The sequence below is a fragment of the Mustelus asterias genome, chromosome 21 (assembly GCF_964213995.1).
Source record: "Mustelus asterias chromosome 21, sMusAst1.hap1.1, whole genome shotgun sequence".
NCBI classification, from domain to species: domain Eukaryota; kingdom Metazoa; phylum Chordata; class Chondrichthyes; order Carcharhiniformes; family Triakidae; genus Mustelus; species Mustelus asterias.
The window spans coordinates 32494804-32512281 of record NC_135821.1 but is presented as its reverse complement, the minus strand read 5'-3'; the positions used below and the strand labels follow the sequence as shown (position 1 = coordinate 32512281).

The following is a 17478-nucleotide window of genomic DNA, read 5'->3' as shown; positions in this document are numbered from 1 at the left end:
CTTTCATTCTACACTGTGTATTGCTGGCACTGTCGGAACTCTATCTACATCTCGATTTGCTTTCTTCCATCATCGAGATCCTCACTCCTCGAGAGATGGATCATCCAGTAACAGTTTCAGCCAGCTACCCTCTGAAGGAATATATTACTGGACCTTTGATTCTGGACTCACATGAAACAAGAACTCTTGTTTTTACTGTAGTTTTGCCCTGTACCCATTCCTTTCCCTTATCCCTCTTTTATTGCAAAAGAAGCGGTAGCTGTGAAACCATTTCCTTTTTTGTTTTCTTAGAATCTTAGAATCCCTACAGCACAGAAAGAGGCCATTCGGCCCATCGAGTCTGCACCGACCACAATCCCACCCAGGCCCTACCCCCACATATTTACCCACTAATCCCTCTAACCTACGCATCCCAGGACACTAAGGGCAATTTTAGCTTGGCCAATCAACCTAACCCGCACATCTTTGGACTGTGGGAGGAAACCGGAGCACCCGGAGGAAACCCACGCAGACACGAGGAGAATGTGCAAACTCCGCACAGACAGCGACCCAAGCCGGGAATCGAACCCAGGTCCCTGGAGCTGTGAAGCAGCAGTGCTAACCACTGTGCTACCGTGCCACCTAACCACTGTGCTACCGTGCCGCCTAGTATTCCAGATGTGGCCTAACCAACGTTCTATACAACTGTCTGTAAACTAACCCGACCCTTTTAGTTCACCTTACCTCAATTTTGCTGTGAGGTTATTCATCGCTGATTGGGTCGCTCCAAAGTGAAGGTTTGGAAAAAATGCGCCACCAGGTATAAAAAGGGAGAACTCAAAAGTTAAAAACCCCGTTCTGGTTACAGATGGATAGTGAAAGGAGAAATCAGGGCTGTTTTAAAATAACCCCCCCTCCTGTCCATAACAGCAGCGAATGGGCAAAACTGTGGCAAATGTATTTCAACGAAGGCAAGTTTGAGGTCTTCCATTTTACAAAGAATACAGCACAGGAATAGGCCCTTCAGCCCTCCAAACCTGCACCGATCATGTGTTCCTAACTAGACCATCCGTTTGTATCCCTCTATTCCCAGTCTGTTCATGTGGCTATCTAGATAAGTCTTAAATGATCCTAGCGTGTCTGCCTCAACCACCTTGCTTGGCAGTGCATTCCATGCCCCCACCACCCTCTGTGTAAAATACGTCCCCCGCATATCCGTATTGAACTTACCCCTTACCTTGAACTTGTGACCCCTTGTGTTTGTCATTTCTGACCTGGGAAAAAGCTTCCAACTGTTCACCCTATCTATGCCCTTCGTAATTTTATAAACTTCTATTAGGTCGCCCCTCAACCTCCGTCTTTCCAGGGAGAACAACCCTAGTTTACTCAATCTCATCTCATAGCTAATACCCTCCATACCAGGCAACATCCTAGTAAACCTTTTCTGCACTCTCTCCAAAGCCTCAACGTCCTTCTGGTAGTGTGGCGACCAGAACTGGACGCAGTATTCCAGATGTGGCCTAACCAACGTTCTATACAACTGCAACATCATATGCCAACTTTTATACTCTATGCCCCATCCAATAAAGGCAAGCATGCCATATGCCTTCTTCACCACCTTTTCCACATGTGCTGCCACCTTTAAGGATCTGTGGACTTGCACACCCAGATCCCTCTGTGTGTCTATACTCCTGATGGTTCTGCCATTTATTGTGTAGCTCCCCCCCCCCTGCATTAGGTCTACCAAAATGCATCACTTTGTATTTATCTGGATTAAATTCCATCTGCCATTTCTCTGCCCAATTTTCCAGCCTATCTATATCCTGCTGTATTCTCTGACAATGTTCATCACTATCCGCAACTCCAGCCATCTTTGTGTCGTCCGTAAAAGGGATAAAACTGGAGACTTTCTAAATAGCGACAAGCTAGAAACAGTGAAGATCCAAAGAGACTTTGTGGTCCAGTCACACAGATCATTCATAAATCAGGAACAGCATAAAAATAGTCAAAAAGGGAAAGCTGGCCTTTATATCAAGCGGATGAGAATACAAGAGGTAAAAGTCGTGTTTCACTTGTACACAGCCCTGGTTAGACCACAAGAACTGCTACCCTTATCCAATCTGGCCTGGGCACAGTGGTTAACACTGCTGCCTCACAGCGCCAGGGTTCAATTCCCAGCTTGGGTCACTGCCTGTGCGGAGTTTGCACGTTCTCCCCATGTCTGCGTGGGTTTCCTCTGGGTGTTCCAGTTGCCTCCCAGAGTCTGAAAGACTGGATTCTTGAGAAGCACTAACATCAGCTGACTAAACACACATGCAGAGTGTTCTGATACTTGCCGCAGCACTGCACAGGATTGTGCACTTACTCCGAGTTACTGGCGGATGGAGGAGTCACACATCATTTTAGAAACATCAGACATCCAATTTTATTGATATGTTAGAAGTGATGTGGAATTAAAATCGGTATAAAAGTCCCTTCATTGTTTTTAGTGTGTCTGACTGGAACATCTCCTTCCTTTACTAGGATTTCAGAAATGTCCCCTGGTCCCCTCATATCAATCTCACTCTCAGAATCATTGAATCCTACAGTGCAGAAGATGACCATTCGGCCCATCGAGTCTGCACCAACAACAATCCCAGGTCCTAACCCCATGTATTTACCCTAGCTAGTCCCCCCCCCTTGACACTAAGGGGCAATTTAGCATGGCCAATCCACCTAACTCGCACATCTTTGGAGTGTGGGAGGAAAGCAGAGTACCCATGAAGATGGTCTCACAGAAACCCACATTAAGGACAATATGCATTGCCTGTTTTGGGTGAAATCTCTGCCCATGGGCATCCAGCCCTTTGAGTGCCACATTTCAAATCAATGACTGGCCACTCAATCCTCTTGCTGTACACACATCCTGACAGGTACAGCCAAGAGAGGAGGAGCAGCCTACTGCCAGCACTCAAGGACTGACCCAGAAACATCTTCCAGCTTCCACCATATTACTACCATTTGCTCAGGTTAGGATTGCCAACTAAAGTTTAAGATCCAATGCTGTGAGCAAACACAGAAGAATCATTGGGGTTTAAAAAATATAATTTCCTTTTAATTTTCTTAGTTGTAGCAATATTGGAGGTAGGGAGAGTGAGCCAATTGATCAAAGGGAGAGGATGTCAGACAAGGAAACCTCCAAGAATCACGTATCACAAAAATTCAATAAAATCATGAAATCTTCCTTCTAACAATGATCCATCAGGAAGCTCCCTGACTGCAGCCCAACTTGGAAACTGTATCCAAGATGAATTCCGATGCAACTCATTTAGGACACAAACAACAGACAGTTCTGTGGGCAGCAATGGAGGGCTTTTCAGCTCCATGGAGTGTGCTTCCAGCCTAAGCAGCCTTGCAGCATTAACTCAATGGTAGGTAGCCATGTGTTATTTATCACCCAGTACCAATCACAAAGGTCCCATCACATCCTTGGGCGACTTCCTGTGACACAGTCGCACATTGAGGCAGTCTCTAAGTGTCTTGTGGGATGATTTCATTGCTGCCCGGGGAACTGTGTGTATTTAAGTGGGCCTCAGCTTTTTTCCTTCTCTTCAAATGGTACTGGTGATTCTTGGATTTGAGATGAGCTGAAAGACAAACAAACCAATATTATGAGGAATCTGGCAGGAAATTTTATTGCCCAATAATCTCAACTCAACAGCCAAGACATACAGAAACCCAGGGTCACAAGACGGGCTATATTTGATATCCAGTTTCCAGAAAGAGTGGTATAAAATAAATGCTCACAAATGTCTTTGTCACAGAAGAATGAAACTATCTGCTCAGCTGCCTCTGATAGTTCCATTGCTTTCTCTAACCTACGGGGCCTAACTTCTTCTAAGGCTCCCCCACCTGAGCTCTGAACATATTCTCCCCATTTTTCTTCATACCCTCCCTGAGCTCATCTTGTCCATGAGACCCACCTCCCGCTCCTTTCATCCCCTTCCCACTAAATGACAGATCACCCAATTTCCCCTCCTGCTCCCCAGATTGGTTTCTATCATTAATGATTCTCTCTCCTCAGGGGCTGTCCCTCTCTCCGTTAAATCTGCAGTCCTCATCCCTCTCCTCAAAAACCCTTGACCTCACGGCCCTTGCAAATTACCACCCTATCACCAACCTCGAGTTCCTCTCCAAAGTCCTTGAATTTGTTGTCACTTCCAGTCCTTGGCCAGCTTTGCGGGAACTGCATGTCTGAATCACTCCAGTAAAGTTCCTGCCCCGCCACAGTGCAGAGAAATCACAAACACCATCCTGTGTGACTGTGACAAAGGTAAACATCCACTCTCACCCCTCTCAACCTGTCTGACCGCACCAACCTCCTTCAATGTTTCTCCGCTGTCATCAAGCTACTCTGAGTGAGATCGGTTCTTAGCTTTCTAGCTGTAGACAACAAAGGCTGCTCTTCCTGCTCCCACACCATCACCTCTGGTGTTTCCCCGAGGAGTTATCCCTGGCCCCTCCTCATTTTCATCTGCATGCTGTCTATAAGCAACACCATCCAAAAACAGATGATCACTTTCCATATGCATGCTGACGACACCCCGCTCTACCTTACCATCACCTCTCCACCTCTTCACAGACTCTCAATTGTCCGGCTGCTTTTCCAACATCCAGTACTGAAAGGACTGAAATTTCCATTAATCACACTGAGATGTGCCAATTCAATGAATCCCCATTCCCCACTCACTCCATCCCTCTCCCTGACAACATTGAGGCTGAACGAGATGTTCACAATCTGGGCATTGACCCCAAGTTGAGCGTCTGCATGGTATTATTAACAATGCCTCTGTCCATTTTTATAACACCGCCCAACTCCACTCCCACATGAGTTCATCTGCTGTTGAAACCCTCATCCATGAACTTACTACCTGTAGTTTAACTATTCCACTGCACTCCTGGTTGGCTTCTCTACTCTACCCGTCCTGAACTCAAAGTCATCTAAACTACTGCAGCTTACACCAAGTCCTGCTTACCCATTAGCCCAAACTTGGTGACCTAAATCAGCTCCCAGCTAAATAACACCTCCATCTTAAAATTCTCATCCGCATCTTCAAATCCCTCCATGGCCTTGCCCTCTTTAATCTCCTCCAAACCCGACAACATGTTTAACTGCAACTCTCATGTATCCCTGAATTGAATCATTCCATCTGTGCCTTCAGTCTAAAGCTCTAGATTTCCCTCTTTAAACCTCTCCCTGCATCTCCTTCAAATCTTAACTTTGATCAACTCCCTGATATCTCCTCATCTGGCTCCGTGTGAAACTTTTTTTCGTAACTTTCCCGTGAAGTGCTTTGGGATGTTAAAGACTCTTGATAACTTTAAGTTGCTACTCTTAACACCTCAGATCAGATTGGTCTCCAGTTCCCTTGCCAACCTACGGCAAGTTTGTTGATTTCTGCCAGGAACTAGCAGGCAGGCTACCGCAGACCTCAGTACCAATCAGGATCGGGTAAATGGGCACTGGTTGGGAATCTGTTTCACAATCACTCGGCAGTCACCCCCACCCGTACATTAAAAACTGGGCAGAAACATTCTTATTCAGGGGTCGTTTAGCTCAGTTGGCTGGACAGCTGGATAATGATGCAAAGCGATGTCTATAGTGCGGGTTCAATCCCCGTATCGGCTGAGGTTATTCTCAACCTTGCCCCTCACATGCGTTGTGATGGCCTGGATTAAATCACTACCAGTCAGCCCTCCCCCTCAAAGGAGAGAGCAGCTGATGGTCATCGGAGACTGTGGCGACTTTACCTCTATGTTTGAAAGTGGAGATTGGATGTCAACAGTAAGCACCTGTCCAACCTCACACACAAATGGATATTTCCACAAAATAGCCAGGAAAGAGGGAATATTTGTCAGAGAGGAAAAGATTAGCAACAGTCTTACAGCGAAGGAGGCCAATCAGTCCTGCTCTATGGCGAGGTATCAGCCGATGGGATTAACAAGATCGTCTCCACTCAGTCCCACCCACTCAGTCCCACCCACTCAGTGAGGATGAAGGAACTCTCCCTTCAGTCTCACTCAATCACTCTGGGTTATGGCTGCAACTCAAACTCATTCTTACCCTTCCATTCCTGATCCCCGAGGATGATTTTGTCACACAATTCGCACACCTGCCGACTCCTCTTCCCCTCGTATTGGTCTGATTCCATGGTTAGAGGCAGCATTGTGGGCTCCTCTCCCTGCAACATTCAAATAGGATGCAATGTGGAATCACTTGAGGAACTACGTCAAATGGCAGCAACACGGTGGGATGGAATCACTGAGGTGAATAAAACCATCAGCTTCCATTAAACTGAGTCATCCATAAACTATCCCGAAGAGTCCCGAAACAGCCCATAATCGAGCAGAGCATGTTTGGTTTCATTGGCTAGAGAGAGCGAGAGAGAGAGTGGTGTTGAACTGCTGTCTTAAACCACTGCAGTGGTGTAGGTACACCTACTGTGGTGTTAGGGAATTAATTCCAGGTTTTGGACATATTTTGACCCACAACTATACACACCCACAGAAAGAGCTTTACAACTGGAAATAACTTATAACAAAGAGAAATTAGGAATATTAATTCACACAAGGGTTGAGAGTCCAGAATGTCAGAATTCAGTGAGGGTTACTTCATGTTAAATTTCACCCTCGTTCAGCTAGCTGAAAGCAGAGTTGCCGAATTGTTTCAAAGTTGGTGTTGACGCAGCATTATACGGTTGGTATAGAGACATGGTCTACTCTACAGGCGATGATAGAATTCCAAGGTGGTGCCGGAGTGTGGCGACTTCTTGCAAGCTGTGCCCAGCACACCCTCTAATTCTATCTTTTAAAACCGTAACACTATATTCTGCACCCTTTCCTTTCCTTCTCTATGTACGGTATGCTTTGTCTGTATAGCGCGCAAGAAAACAATGCTTTTCACTGTACACTAATACATGTGACAATAATAAATCAAATCAAATCAAGGAATCACCCGAGAACCAGGCTGAGGAGGCTAGACTTGAGGCAGGCTTTGTTGTCAGCCTGGAGTTCTGCTTTGGTGTTGATAGGCTAATGGAGTGCAGGAATGTAACATTTCAAAGGATCTCAGATCATGTAGCGTTGCCCATAGATGTGTCAGTTTCAGGTTATCAATCACTTTCTGTGTCTCTGGTCAAAATGTATTGTTCACTTAGGAGATAGATGGTGGCTGTTAGCACATCCATCTTTATAACAAGTTTAAATGGTTTGCTCTTTGGTACAAGTCCAGGCTGACAGGAGGCACAGTGGCACAGTGGTTAGCACCGCTGTCTCACAGCGCCAGGGACCCGGGTTCAATTCCTGGCTTAGGTCACTGTCTGTGTAGAGTTTGCACATTCTCCCCATGTCTGCGGAGGTTTCTTCCGGGTGCTCCGATTTCCTCCCACAGTCCAAAGATGTGCTGGTTATGTTGATTGGCCATGTCCCAGAATGCGTAGATTAGAGGGATTAGTGGAGTAAATATGTGGGGTTACGGGCATAGGGCCTGGGTGGGATTGTTGTCGGTGCAGACTCAATGGGCCGAATGGCCTCCTTCTGCACTGTAGGATTCTATGATTCTATGACAGACCATTTGCTGTTTCCTTGCTTCATTGATTATAGTGGATGCACAAAATGAAAGGTATGACATTCCACAAAGCTGAGGGTTGAGCTTTTCTGCCCTGTAATTACAACTGTAAGTTTCCAGAACTATTAGCCAACTTGCAAATCTTGCAACCTGCTAGCAGCCATGTTTTAATAGAATCATAGAATCCCTACAGTGCAGGAGACCATTCAGCCCATCGAGTCTGCACCAACCACAATCCCACCCAGGCCCTATTCCCGTAACCCCACATATTTAGCCTACTAATCCCCTGACACTAGGGTCAATTTAGCATGGCCAATCAACCTAACCCACACATCTTTTGGACTGTGGGAGGAAACCGGAGCACCCGGAGGAAACCCATGCAGGCACAGGGAGAACGTGCAAACTCCACACAGACAGTGACCTGAGGCCGGAATTGAACCCGGGTCCCTGGCGCTGTGAGGTAGCAGTGCTAATCACTGTGCCACCTAATTTTAAACAGCGCATGATCTCTTTCATATTTTATGGACATGACATAGCAATGGAAATGGCGGGGGGTGGGGGTTGCCACTAGATGAATTGCTCCTTCAGAGGGCCAGCACAGTCACAACAAGCCAAATAGCCTCCTTCTGTGCTATAACTATTCTATGATTCTGTAGTTGAGCCAGGGGATAGCTACTTAAAGAACTTGATATATACATATACTGATAGTATTTATGGGATATGTTAGAGAGACATTGACATACACCCTGTTATCTCTGAGACACTAATGAACTCCTGTGGGATGCAGAGACCACATTCAAAGAGAACTATTCAGAGAATATCTGCATTTTATAAGCCAGGCTGGCCATCCAAAGCCCCTCTGTCAGCTAAACTAAAGGATAAACTTTGAATGGCATCAAGATAGATAAGTCGCCGGGTCCGGATGGGATGTACCCCAGGTTACTGTGGGAGGCGAGGGAAGAGATTGCAGAGCCTCTGGCGATGATCTTTGCGTCGTCGATGGAGACGGGAGAGGTGCCGGAGGATTGGAGGATTGCGGATGTGGTTCCTATTTTCAAGAAGGGGAATAGGGATAGCCCAGGAAATTACCGACCGGTGAGTCTAACCTCAGTGGTTGGTAAGCTGATGGTGAAGATCCTGAGGGACAAGATTTATGAGCATTTAGAGAGGTTTAGTATGCTCAAGAATACTCAGCATGGCTTTGTCAAGGGCAGATCGTGCCTTACGAGCCTGGTGGAGTTCTTCGAAAATGTGACTAAACACATTGACGAAGGGAAAGCGGTAGATGTGGTTTATATGGATTTTAGCAAGGCGTTCGATAAGGTCCCCCATGCAAGGCTTCTCGAAAAAGTGAGAGGCCATGGGATCCAAGGGGCTGCTGCCCGGTGGATCTAGAACTGGCTTGCCCAAAGGAGGCAGAGAGTGTGTATAGATGTGTCTTTTTCTAATTGGAGGTCGGTCACCAGTGGCATGCCCCAGGGATCTGTTCTGGGACCCTTGCTGTTTGTCATTTTCATAAATGACCTGGATGAGGAAGTGGAGGGATGGGTTGGTAAGTTTGCCGATGACACGAAAGTTGGTGGGGTTGTGGATAGTCTGGAGGGATGTCAGAAGTTACAGAGGGACATAGATAGGATGCAAGACTGGGCGGAGAAGTGGCAGATGGACTTCAACCCAAATAAATGCGTAGTGGTCCATTTTGGCAGGTTAAATGGGATGAAGGAGTACAATATAAAGGGAAAGACTCTTAGTACTGTAGAGAATCAGAAGGACCTTGGGGTCCAGGTCCATAGGACTCTAAAATCGGCTCCGCAGGTGGAGGAGGTGGTTAAGAAAGCGTATGGTAGGCCTAAAAGGTAGGGATATGTTCGGCACAACTTGTGGGGCCGAAGGGCCTGTTTTGTGCTGTAGTTTTCTCTGTTTCTATCTCTCAATCTTCCTTTCAACTCTTAATGGTTGGAACATTTAACCATCTTAGGAACCCAGATAGGAGGATATGCACCCTTGTCAAAGGCACTGTGAAAAGGTGAGAGTGATGTAACATGAACCTCACTGGTGGAACCCGTAATATTGCCTTATATTAGTTATGGAACTGGACAACCCAATCTGCCATCTTACCATCTCAGCACAGAAAAGGGGCTTTGCCTAGATTGATATCTGGCTCAGTTTACACAGTTTCTACCGGAGCTTCTGTACCATCATCTCCAAGACTGATCAACTATACTAGAAAAGCGAATTATACAGCATTGATTTTCAACCTGCTAACCTCTGTGAAGGAACACTTCATTGAACTTTGAATTGGGTTCAGGACTCAAGTGAAATCATTACTTTCTCAGTGGTCTTTGCCTTGCAAATCTCTCTTTTCTCTATCCCTCTTTTACTGTACAAGTGCAAACAAGTAAGAAGTCTCACAACACCAGGTTAAAGTCCAACAGGTCTTACCCACATCAGGTGTAAACAAGGCAGAGTTGCGATCCTCCTCCTGCATTTGGTGTGTGCAAATGAACTAACCCTTGGAACTCATCCTATCTTGAGTTTGCCTTGGAGTTATTACTAAAATTGGATCACATCAAAACTGAGGGGTTGTGAAATTCCTTGTAAAGCAAACCAAATCAAAATCACCTCTCTGTTTATGGATGGTAGCAAGAGAAGTCAGGGCTGTTTAAATTAAAGCCTATCTTGTCTGTAACGATGCCGGTCCAGTTAAATTATTTATCTCAACGACTGAACTCTTGTGGTTGCACTATAGAGTCGTAAATAGTATCTAAAAATTCAGAGTTACTGTTTCTGAACGTGCCCTCATATTCCTTGGAAATGCTTATCCCAAAGGAATTTTTGATTAGAGTGAAACCTACCAGATAAAATAACCAGAACTTTTCCCCATCAGAACACCTTTGTATGTTGATGGACTATTCATGAACCAGGATAGGAGATTGTTACAGCACTGCGTGTGTACCTACACCACATGACTGCAGCGGTTCAAGAAGGCAGCTCACCATCACCTTCTGAAGGGCAACTAGGGATGGGCAATAAGTGTTGGCCTAGCCAGCGATGCTTACATCATGTAAATTAATAAGAAAAAGAAGCACCATTATGGAGAACCTTGCCTGTACGTCCTTCCCAAAGGCCTTGACGTCCTTCCCAAAGTGTGATGCCTGGAATTGGTGACAATAGTCACCACCGCCGTCAGTGGTGGTGGAGGCAAACTCAATAGGGTCTTTTAAGAGACTCCTGGATGAGTACATGGGACTTAATAGGATGGAGTGTTATAGGTAGCCTAACCAGCATTCTTATTAAGATTTAACATCATTTCTGTGCTTTTTAACTCTGTACATCTTATTAAAGATTGGACTGGGGTAAGCACAGTAAGAAGTCTCACAACACCAGGTTAAAGTCCAACAGGTTTATTTGGTAGCAAATACCATAAGCTTTCGGAGCAATGCTCCTTCGTCAGATGGAGTGGTCTCTGTTCTCAAACAGGGCACAGACACAGAAATCAAATTACAGAATACTGATTAGAATCAGTATTAGATTACTGAATCTAATTAGAATCTAATCAGTATTCTGTAATTTGATTTCTGTGCCTGTGCCCTGTTTGAGAACAGAGACCACTCCATCTGACGAAGGAGCATTGCTCCGAAAGCTTATGGTATTTGCTACCAAATAAACCTGTTGGACTTTAACCTGGTGTTGTGAGACTTCTTACCATCTTATTAAAGCCTAGGTGCCACACTTTTTGTTTTAAACGTCTTCTCTACCTTTTAGTTCTATTCCTCGAGAAGTGAACTATAGTAGTTTTTTTTCCCTATGGTTCTGATTTTAATGGAGGGATCAAAATTAACTCAACACATTCTGGATATTTCAGCTTCAATGGGCAGAGTGAGGCAATGAGACCCAGGTCACAGGAGCCCAAAGATCAATGGGAATGTGGCTTCCTTTCTGAATGTGTTTTGCTCCTATCCTTACCCTTCTTTATCTTTGATCTGTGGGCTCAAGGTGGACTCTTTTCCATGTCTGCAATGTGTTTTACTGCTCAGGGTTACAGACCATACAGCCAGTGATACTCGGGGCTTAAACAAACAACGCAAGAACATGTGGAGCCAGAGGTTATTGGAGCAGAATACATCCCACCAATGCCTCTTGGATTCCATACCTTTAAGAAGCTTTCGAGGATCTGCGCCGCCGGTCGCAGAACGGTCTCCTCCCATTGGCTGACATCTGTCACGTCCAGACTATACACCGGGGGAACGTTAGCTCCTGGTCCTTTGAAAGAAAATCATACAAGCTGGTGACCTAATATCTGCAGTTATCTCACAGGGTAGGTTGTATCTACTTTTAGTTATTCCACAGCGAGTGTTTGCCACACATTTTACACACTTCACTTTCTACTTGCCAATCTCTCACTTTAAAAGGTTTCACAATTTTCTGTCCCGTTTGTGCTTTTATTTATTTGATCTTTCAACTTACCTTCAGTTGTATTCTCCTGAAATCACTTCTTCAATTTAAACAAATCCTGGGTGAGGGCGAGGATATAGAGAGAGAGAGAGATAGCACAAGCTCCAGAGGAGTAAGTGGGAGCACACCAGAGGAAAGGCGCAATCGAGCCAGAGGAAGCATCAGAGAGGAAGTGAAAAGAGAATGAAAGCAGGAGAGGGAGGGAGAACAGCTGGAGTGTCAGAAATAGAGGGGAGAGAGAATGCCATTATCGAAGCCGGTCCCGCTGCCACCATGTTGGTGATCATTTATTTAACATTAAAGAGCTAAATGAACAATCCAAATACAAACAGTACGTTTACAAGGATTGTAGCTTTTACTAACTTGTTCTCCTTTAGTTGTGAGCTCAATGAATCACAGAGCACAGGTACCAATTTGCCCATCATATCTTTGGTGACATTATGAAAGAGTTATCAATTAGTCCCACTGGCCTACCCTTAACTCTGCCCTGGAAATCCTTCTTTCTCAAGTAACTATCCAATTCCCTTTTGAAAGTTACCACTGGATAGTCCATTCCAGAGTGTAACAATTTGTATTAAAGAACAATAATATCTCCCTTGTGACTCACTACTGATTCCTCCCCATCAGTCTTAGGCCATTCATATTTGGAATGGAAGCTGCTACCTGTCCCCGCTAGAGTGTTGGTATAAGAATGTGTAGTTATTTGGAGATCAGGACTGCACATTTCTATAAAACTCCTGACCGGGCAGATATGATCATTAATATTACCCGTGAGAAGGGGGTGGCTCACATCTTTACCAGGCTTCTTAGTTTGTTCTTCAGTTCTGGTTCTGCCACTTACTTTTCAGGAAACGATTGCGGACCCATTTGTTCTGCTTTCTTGCGTAACGCTTAGTGACTTGCTTGAGTGCAGCGATACCTGCCAGGAGAAGGACATGGTGTAAGTAGACCCAGCACACACTTGCTCCCTCACACATCAAACAGAGTCAGAGCGAGCAGTCTGTAAATACACCCCTTCACAATGTAACAGAACCACAACTGCGTAAACACAAGATCTGCTTCAGGATTCCAATTGGAGGCTCAATGACGGCTGCCGGGAAAGCTCGGACAGTCTTGATTCAGGAGATTTTGGGTTCATGCTTCACTCCAGATGCTGAATCCACAATCCAACTGGTAATGCAGTACAGCACTGAGGGAACTCTGCACTGTCAGCGATGCTATCATTCAGATGAGGTATTAAACTGAATCCCTATGTGCCCTCAGGTGGATAAGAAATGTCCAATAGCATGATTCAGAGAGTTCTGCCTGGTGTCCTGACTAACTTTTATCCTTCAATCAACATCACATTGCTGCTTGTGGGATCTTGCTGTGTGTAGGTTGGTTGGTGTGTATGATTAAATAAGAACACTGGCTACATGTCAAAGATAATTAATTGACTGTGAAACACTTTGGGGGATGTCCTGAGGATGTGAAAGGTGCCATTTAATGGTAGGTTTTTCATTCCCTTAAAGCTGTTTAATCGATATCTGAGGAACTTGTGTTGCTGTCAGAGGAAGGCCATGGCCATCAATGAGCTAACCTTGCAGACGTTGTCCAAGGAACAACAATGTGGCGATGGGGGGGAAGGGGTGGATGAAGAAGAGAATTGCCAGGAAAGCACGCAGTTACCCACAGGCTCCTGTGCAAACTGCCACTGGCTAACCACACACCCATGGAACAGATAGAGACTTTGCAATTCAGGTGGGCGGCAGGATTACAGTAGTGGACAGGGGGACCAGTAAACTGCTGGCCTGTTTCCCCACGTCCATAGACAGAGTAGAAGGCGTTTGTTCTGGCAGGCGATACGTCAGACCCCACCCGATTGTGAGTTACAGCTTGGCTGAAATTAATGATATCCCTTGAGCAGAGGCAACAAAGTGTTCATTACTGCCAGAGGCAACGCCCAGTTTGCTTTGGGGTCTGGCTGCAACATGTAGTTCAAGACTGTAACTGCCTCCACATCCACTGATCTCCAATCAAACTCTCCTTATCTTGTGCACTCAGATGGTAGTGATACATTACCAAACCCCAGTATCGCACTATTCCCAGTGTTACCTTGGTTCAGCAGTTTTTCCCTAGTTTCGCTGCAGTTGCTGTTGGAGGTTAGATATTCATGGAATTCTTTGAATCCAATGGACTGGAAGACACCATGTTGATAATCTTGGCTGTGTCCCAATGGAAAAAGATAGACACAAGTATCAATCAATCAATATTCAAAAAATCCATAGAAACCTTACAGCGTCATTCATCCCGTCAAGTCTGCACCAACTCTCCAAAACAGCAGCACACACTGGCTGTCCCCTCTGCCTCAACCCTATGACCCCGCACATTTAGCATGGCTAATTCACCTAACCAGCACATCTTTGGAATGTGGGAGAAAACCGGAGCACCTGGGGGAAACCCACACAGACACGGGGAGAACGTGCAAACTCCACACAGCCAGTCATCCGAGGCCGGAATTGAACGCGGGTCCCTGGCACTGTGAGGCAGCAGTGCTAACCACTGTGCCACCGTGCAGCCCACAATCTGTCAATTAATGGAACAAAAAGGATAACCCAGCAGAACGATTCACCAAATACACAATTACACGCTCCTCAGTGCGGCAACACTCCACGGACTAGCGACAAACACTTTTCATCAGTGGTATGGTGATGTATCTCTCAATAATAGCCATCGATGAAAAGGTAAAGCATCCCCAGATGATAAGATGTCCGATAGGTTGATTATTATGGAACAGAAAGCTGAAGTGAAAATGGAGCAGGATGTGGGATGTTCACAGTGTTTAATCTCTGCCCAGCCTTTACAAATTGGGCTGATTTCCTCAGGATGCAATATTACAACTTTCCCATCAGGAAGTCAACTTGTGTGGTCATTGTCGTCCTTAGCTGAACACACAACACCTAGTGATGGCTCTCAGCTGCTTGATAAGACCAAAGCTTTTATAAGCATGCGAAAAGAATGGGAGGGAGCAAGTGCCAGATGCGATTGAGGAATTAAAGCTGGGCTGGAGGGAAGGAGGGATAAAGCCGGGTTAAAGGTGTTGGCACAGTGGTTAACACTGCTGCCTCACAGTGCCAGGGATCCGGGTTTGATTCCCGGTTTGGGAAACTGTCTGTATAGAGTTTACACATTTCTCCCCATGTCTGCTTGGGTTTCCTCCGGGTGCTCCGGTTTCCTCCCATAGTCCAAAGATGTGCAGGTTCGGTGGATTGGCCATGATAAATTGTCACTTAATGTCTGGGGACTAGCTAGGGTAAATGCATGTGGTTATGGGATAGGGTCTGGGTGCGATTGTGGTTGGTGCAGACTCGATGGGCTGAATGGCCTCTTCTGCGCTGTAGGATTCTATGATTCTGTGAGTAGGGGAATTAATGCTGGGCAGGAGTGGAGGTGGGAGCGAGAACCGAGCTAAAGGTGTTGGGGAGAGTGAGCGCTGGGCACAATGACATTGGCACCAGGAGGAGGAGAGTTAAACAGGGAAATCTGTCGATAACAACAGAAATAATGTGGACATTAAAGGTTAAAAAACAGAGATTATTACCAAAGTATAAATGTACATCGAGGAATATGGATATAAAAATTGTAAAATGAAAAGAAGTAATGAGTTAGAAAGTTAATTCAGTATGGGATGCAGAAAAAGGCATCCATGGCAAGTAGAGAAAGAGGAAAATAAATGTTTCTCTTTGAAATGTATTCAAGGGATGTGAGCATCACTGGTACAGCCAGCATTTATTGTCCATCTCTAACTGGCCTCGAGAAGGTGGTGGTGAGAAGATCTCAAATCAGAAACCCAAAGGATAGCATGCAACCCAATTAATTCTCCTGTATGGTCCGAGAGAGATGGTGGGGACCTTTCCCCCAGCACACATCATAAACTCAGGAAGGGGGTTGTGGAGTAAGTAGTGAAAGAAACAGAAACCCAATGCTGGGTTGAGGAAGGATGAGGCTGAAGATATGAAAATAGGTGGAAGGACAGGTTGTGATGAGGATATTGTGATTATGCAACAGGATATAGATAGATTGGGTGACTGGGTGAAAACTTGCCAAATGGCCAATGTGTGGAAGTGTGAGGTCATGCACTTTGGTACGAGGAACCAAGACAGATTATCTAAATGGAGAGAGAAACCATGGGTGAGTGAAGTACAGAGGGACCTAGATGTTCTGGTGCAGGAATCACAAGAAGCTAGTAGGCAGGTCCACGTAGTTAAGGCAAATGGCATTTTGGCTTTTATTGTAAAAGGATTCGAGTTTTAAAATAGGAGATTTTGTTGCTATAGTACAGGATGTTGGTGAGGCCTCAGCTGGAATACTGCGTACAGTTTTGGCCTCCTTAGCTAATAAAGGATATAGTAACATTGGAGGCAGTCTAAAGGAGATTCACCAGGCTAATTCCTGGGATGAGAGGGTTGTCCTATCAAGAGAGACTAAATAGTCTGGGTCTGTATTCCTTGGAGTTTAGAAGAGTGAGGGGTGACCTTATTCAAACATATAAGATCCTGCGGGAGTTCAACAGGGTAGACGGTGAGATGGTGTCACTAGTGGGAGAGTCTCAAATGAGGGAACATAGCTACAAGATAAAGGGCCAGTCATTTAAAACTGAGGTGCGTAAAAATTTCTTCTCACAGGGGGTGGTGAATCTCTGGAATTCTCTGCTCCAAAGGATAGTGGAGGCTGAATCATTAGAAGTATTTAAAGTGGAGGTGGATAAATATTTGATAGATCGAGGAATAGAGGGCGATGGGAAATGAGACAGAAAAGGAGTTGAGGCTGGCATAGATCAGCCATGATCGTATAAGATGGCGTGGCAGGCTTGAAGGGTCTTGTGGCCTATTCCTGCTTCTATTTCTGGTGTTCTTGTGAGGCCCACAAGGAGCACACAAGGATTTTAAATAACCTGCAAAAGGAAATTGGCCATGGGTTATTGAGTGCTAGCAGAGTGATAACTTCATTGAACTTGTAATCCAACTCTGACAAAGGGTTATCCAGACTTGAAGCCTTGGCTCTATTCTCTCTCTGCAGGTGCTGTCAGAAGTGCTGAGATTTTCCAGGATTTTCTGTTTTTGTTTCAGATTCCAGTATCCACAGTATTTTGCTATTCCGGGTCCAGAAACCCGGACTAACGCTCCAGAGACCACTCCACGACAACGAGCAAAAATCCCACCACTGGAGGAATTTAAATGCAATTAATTTGGAATTAAGTGGTCTCTAATAATGACCATGGAACTATCAGATTGCCATTCACTAGTGCCCTTTAGGAAGGAATTCTGCCGGTCTGGCCTGCATGTGACTCCAGATCCACAGCAAGATGTTTGACTCATAACTGTCCTCTCAAATGGCCGAGCAAGGCACTCAGTCATGACAAACCATTACAGAAAATTCTGTGAGAAAGACACTAAGCA

At 45.4% G+C, this 17478-nt stretch overlaps 1 protein-coding gene across 2 annotated transcripts in view; it reads right to left on the bottom strand.

Moving 5' to 3' along the window:
- Positions 1-1979: 1979 nt before the first annotated feature.
- The window catches only part of trit1 (tRNA isopentenyltransferase 1), a 29321-nt gene continuing 13822 nt past the window's right edge, over positions 1980-17478 (bottom strand). Inside the window, exons 7-11 of one of the 2 annotated variants that reach the window (XM_078237706.1) lie at positions 14135-14244; positions 12882-12959; positions 11739-11848; positions 6083-6200; positions 1980-3605 (exon numbers count right to left, since the gene is read on the bottom strand). In XM_078237706.1, the coding sequence (XP_078093832.1) occupies positions 3490-3605; positions 6083-6200; positions 11739-11848; positions 12882-12959; positions 14135-14244 (532 nt within the window). In that variant the 3' untranslated portion in view covers positions 1980-3489. The remainder of the gene's footprint in view (positions 3606-6082; positions 6201-11738; positions 11849-12881; positions 12960-14134; positions 14245-17478) is intronic. The other variant, XM_078237705.1, reaches the window with a different exon arrangement.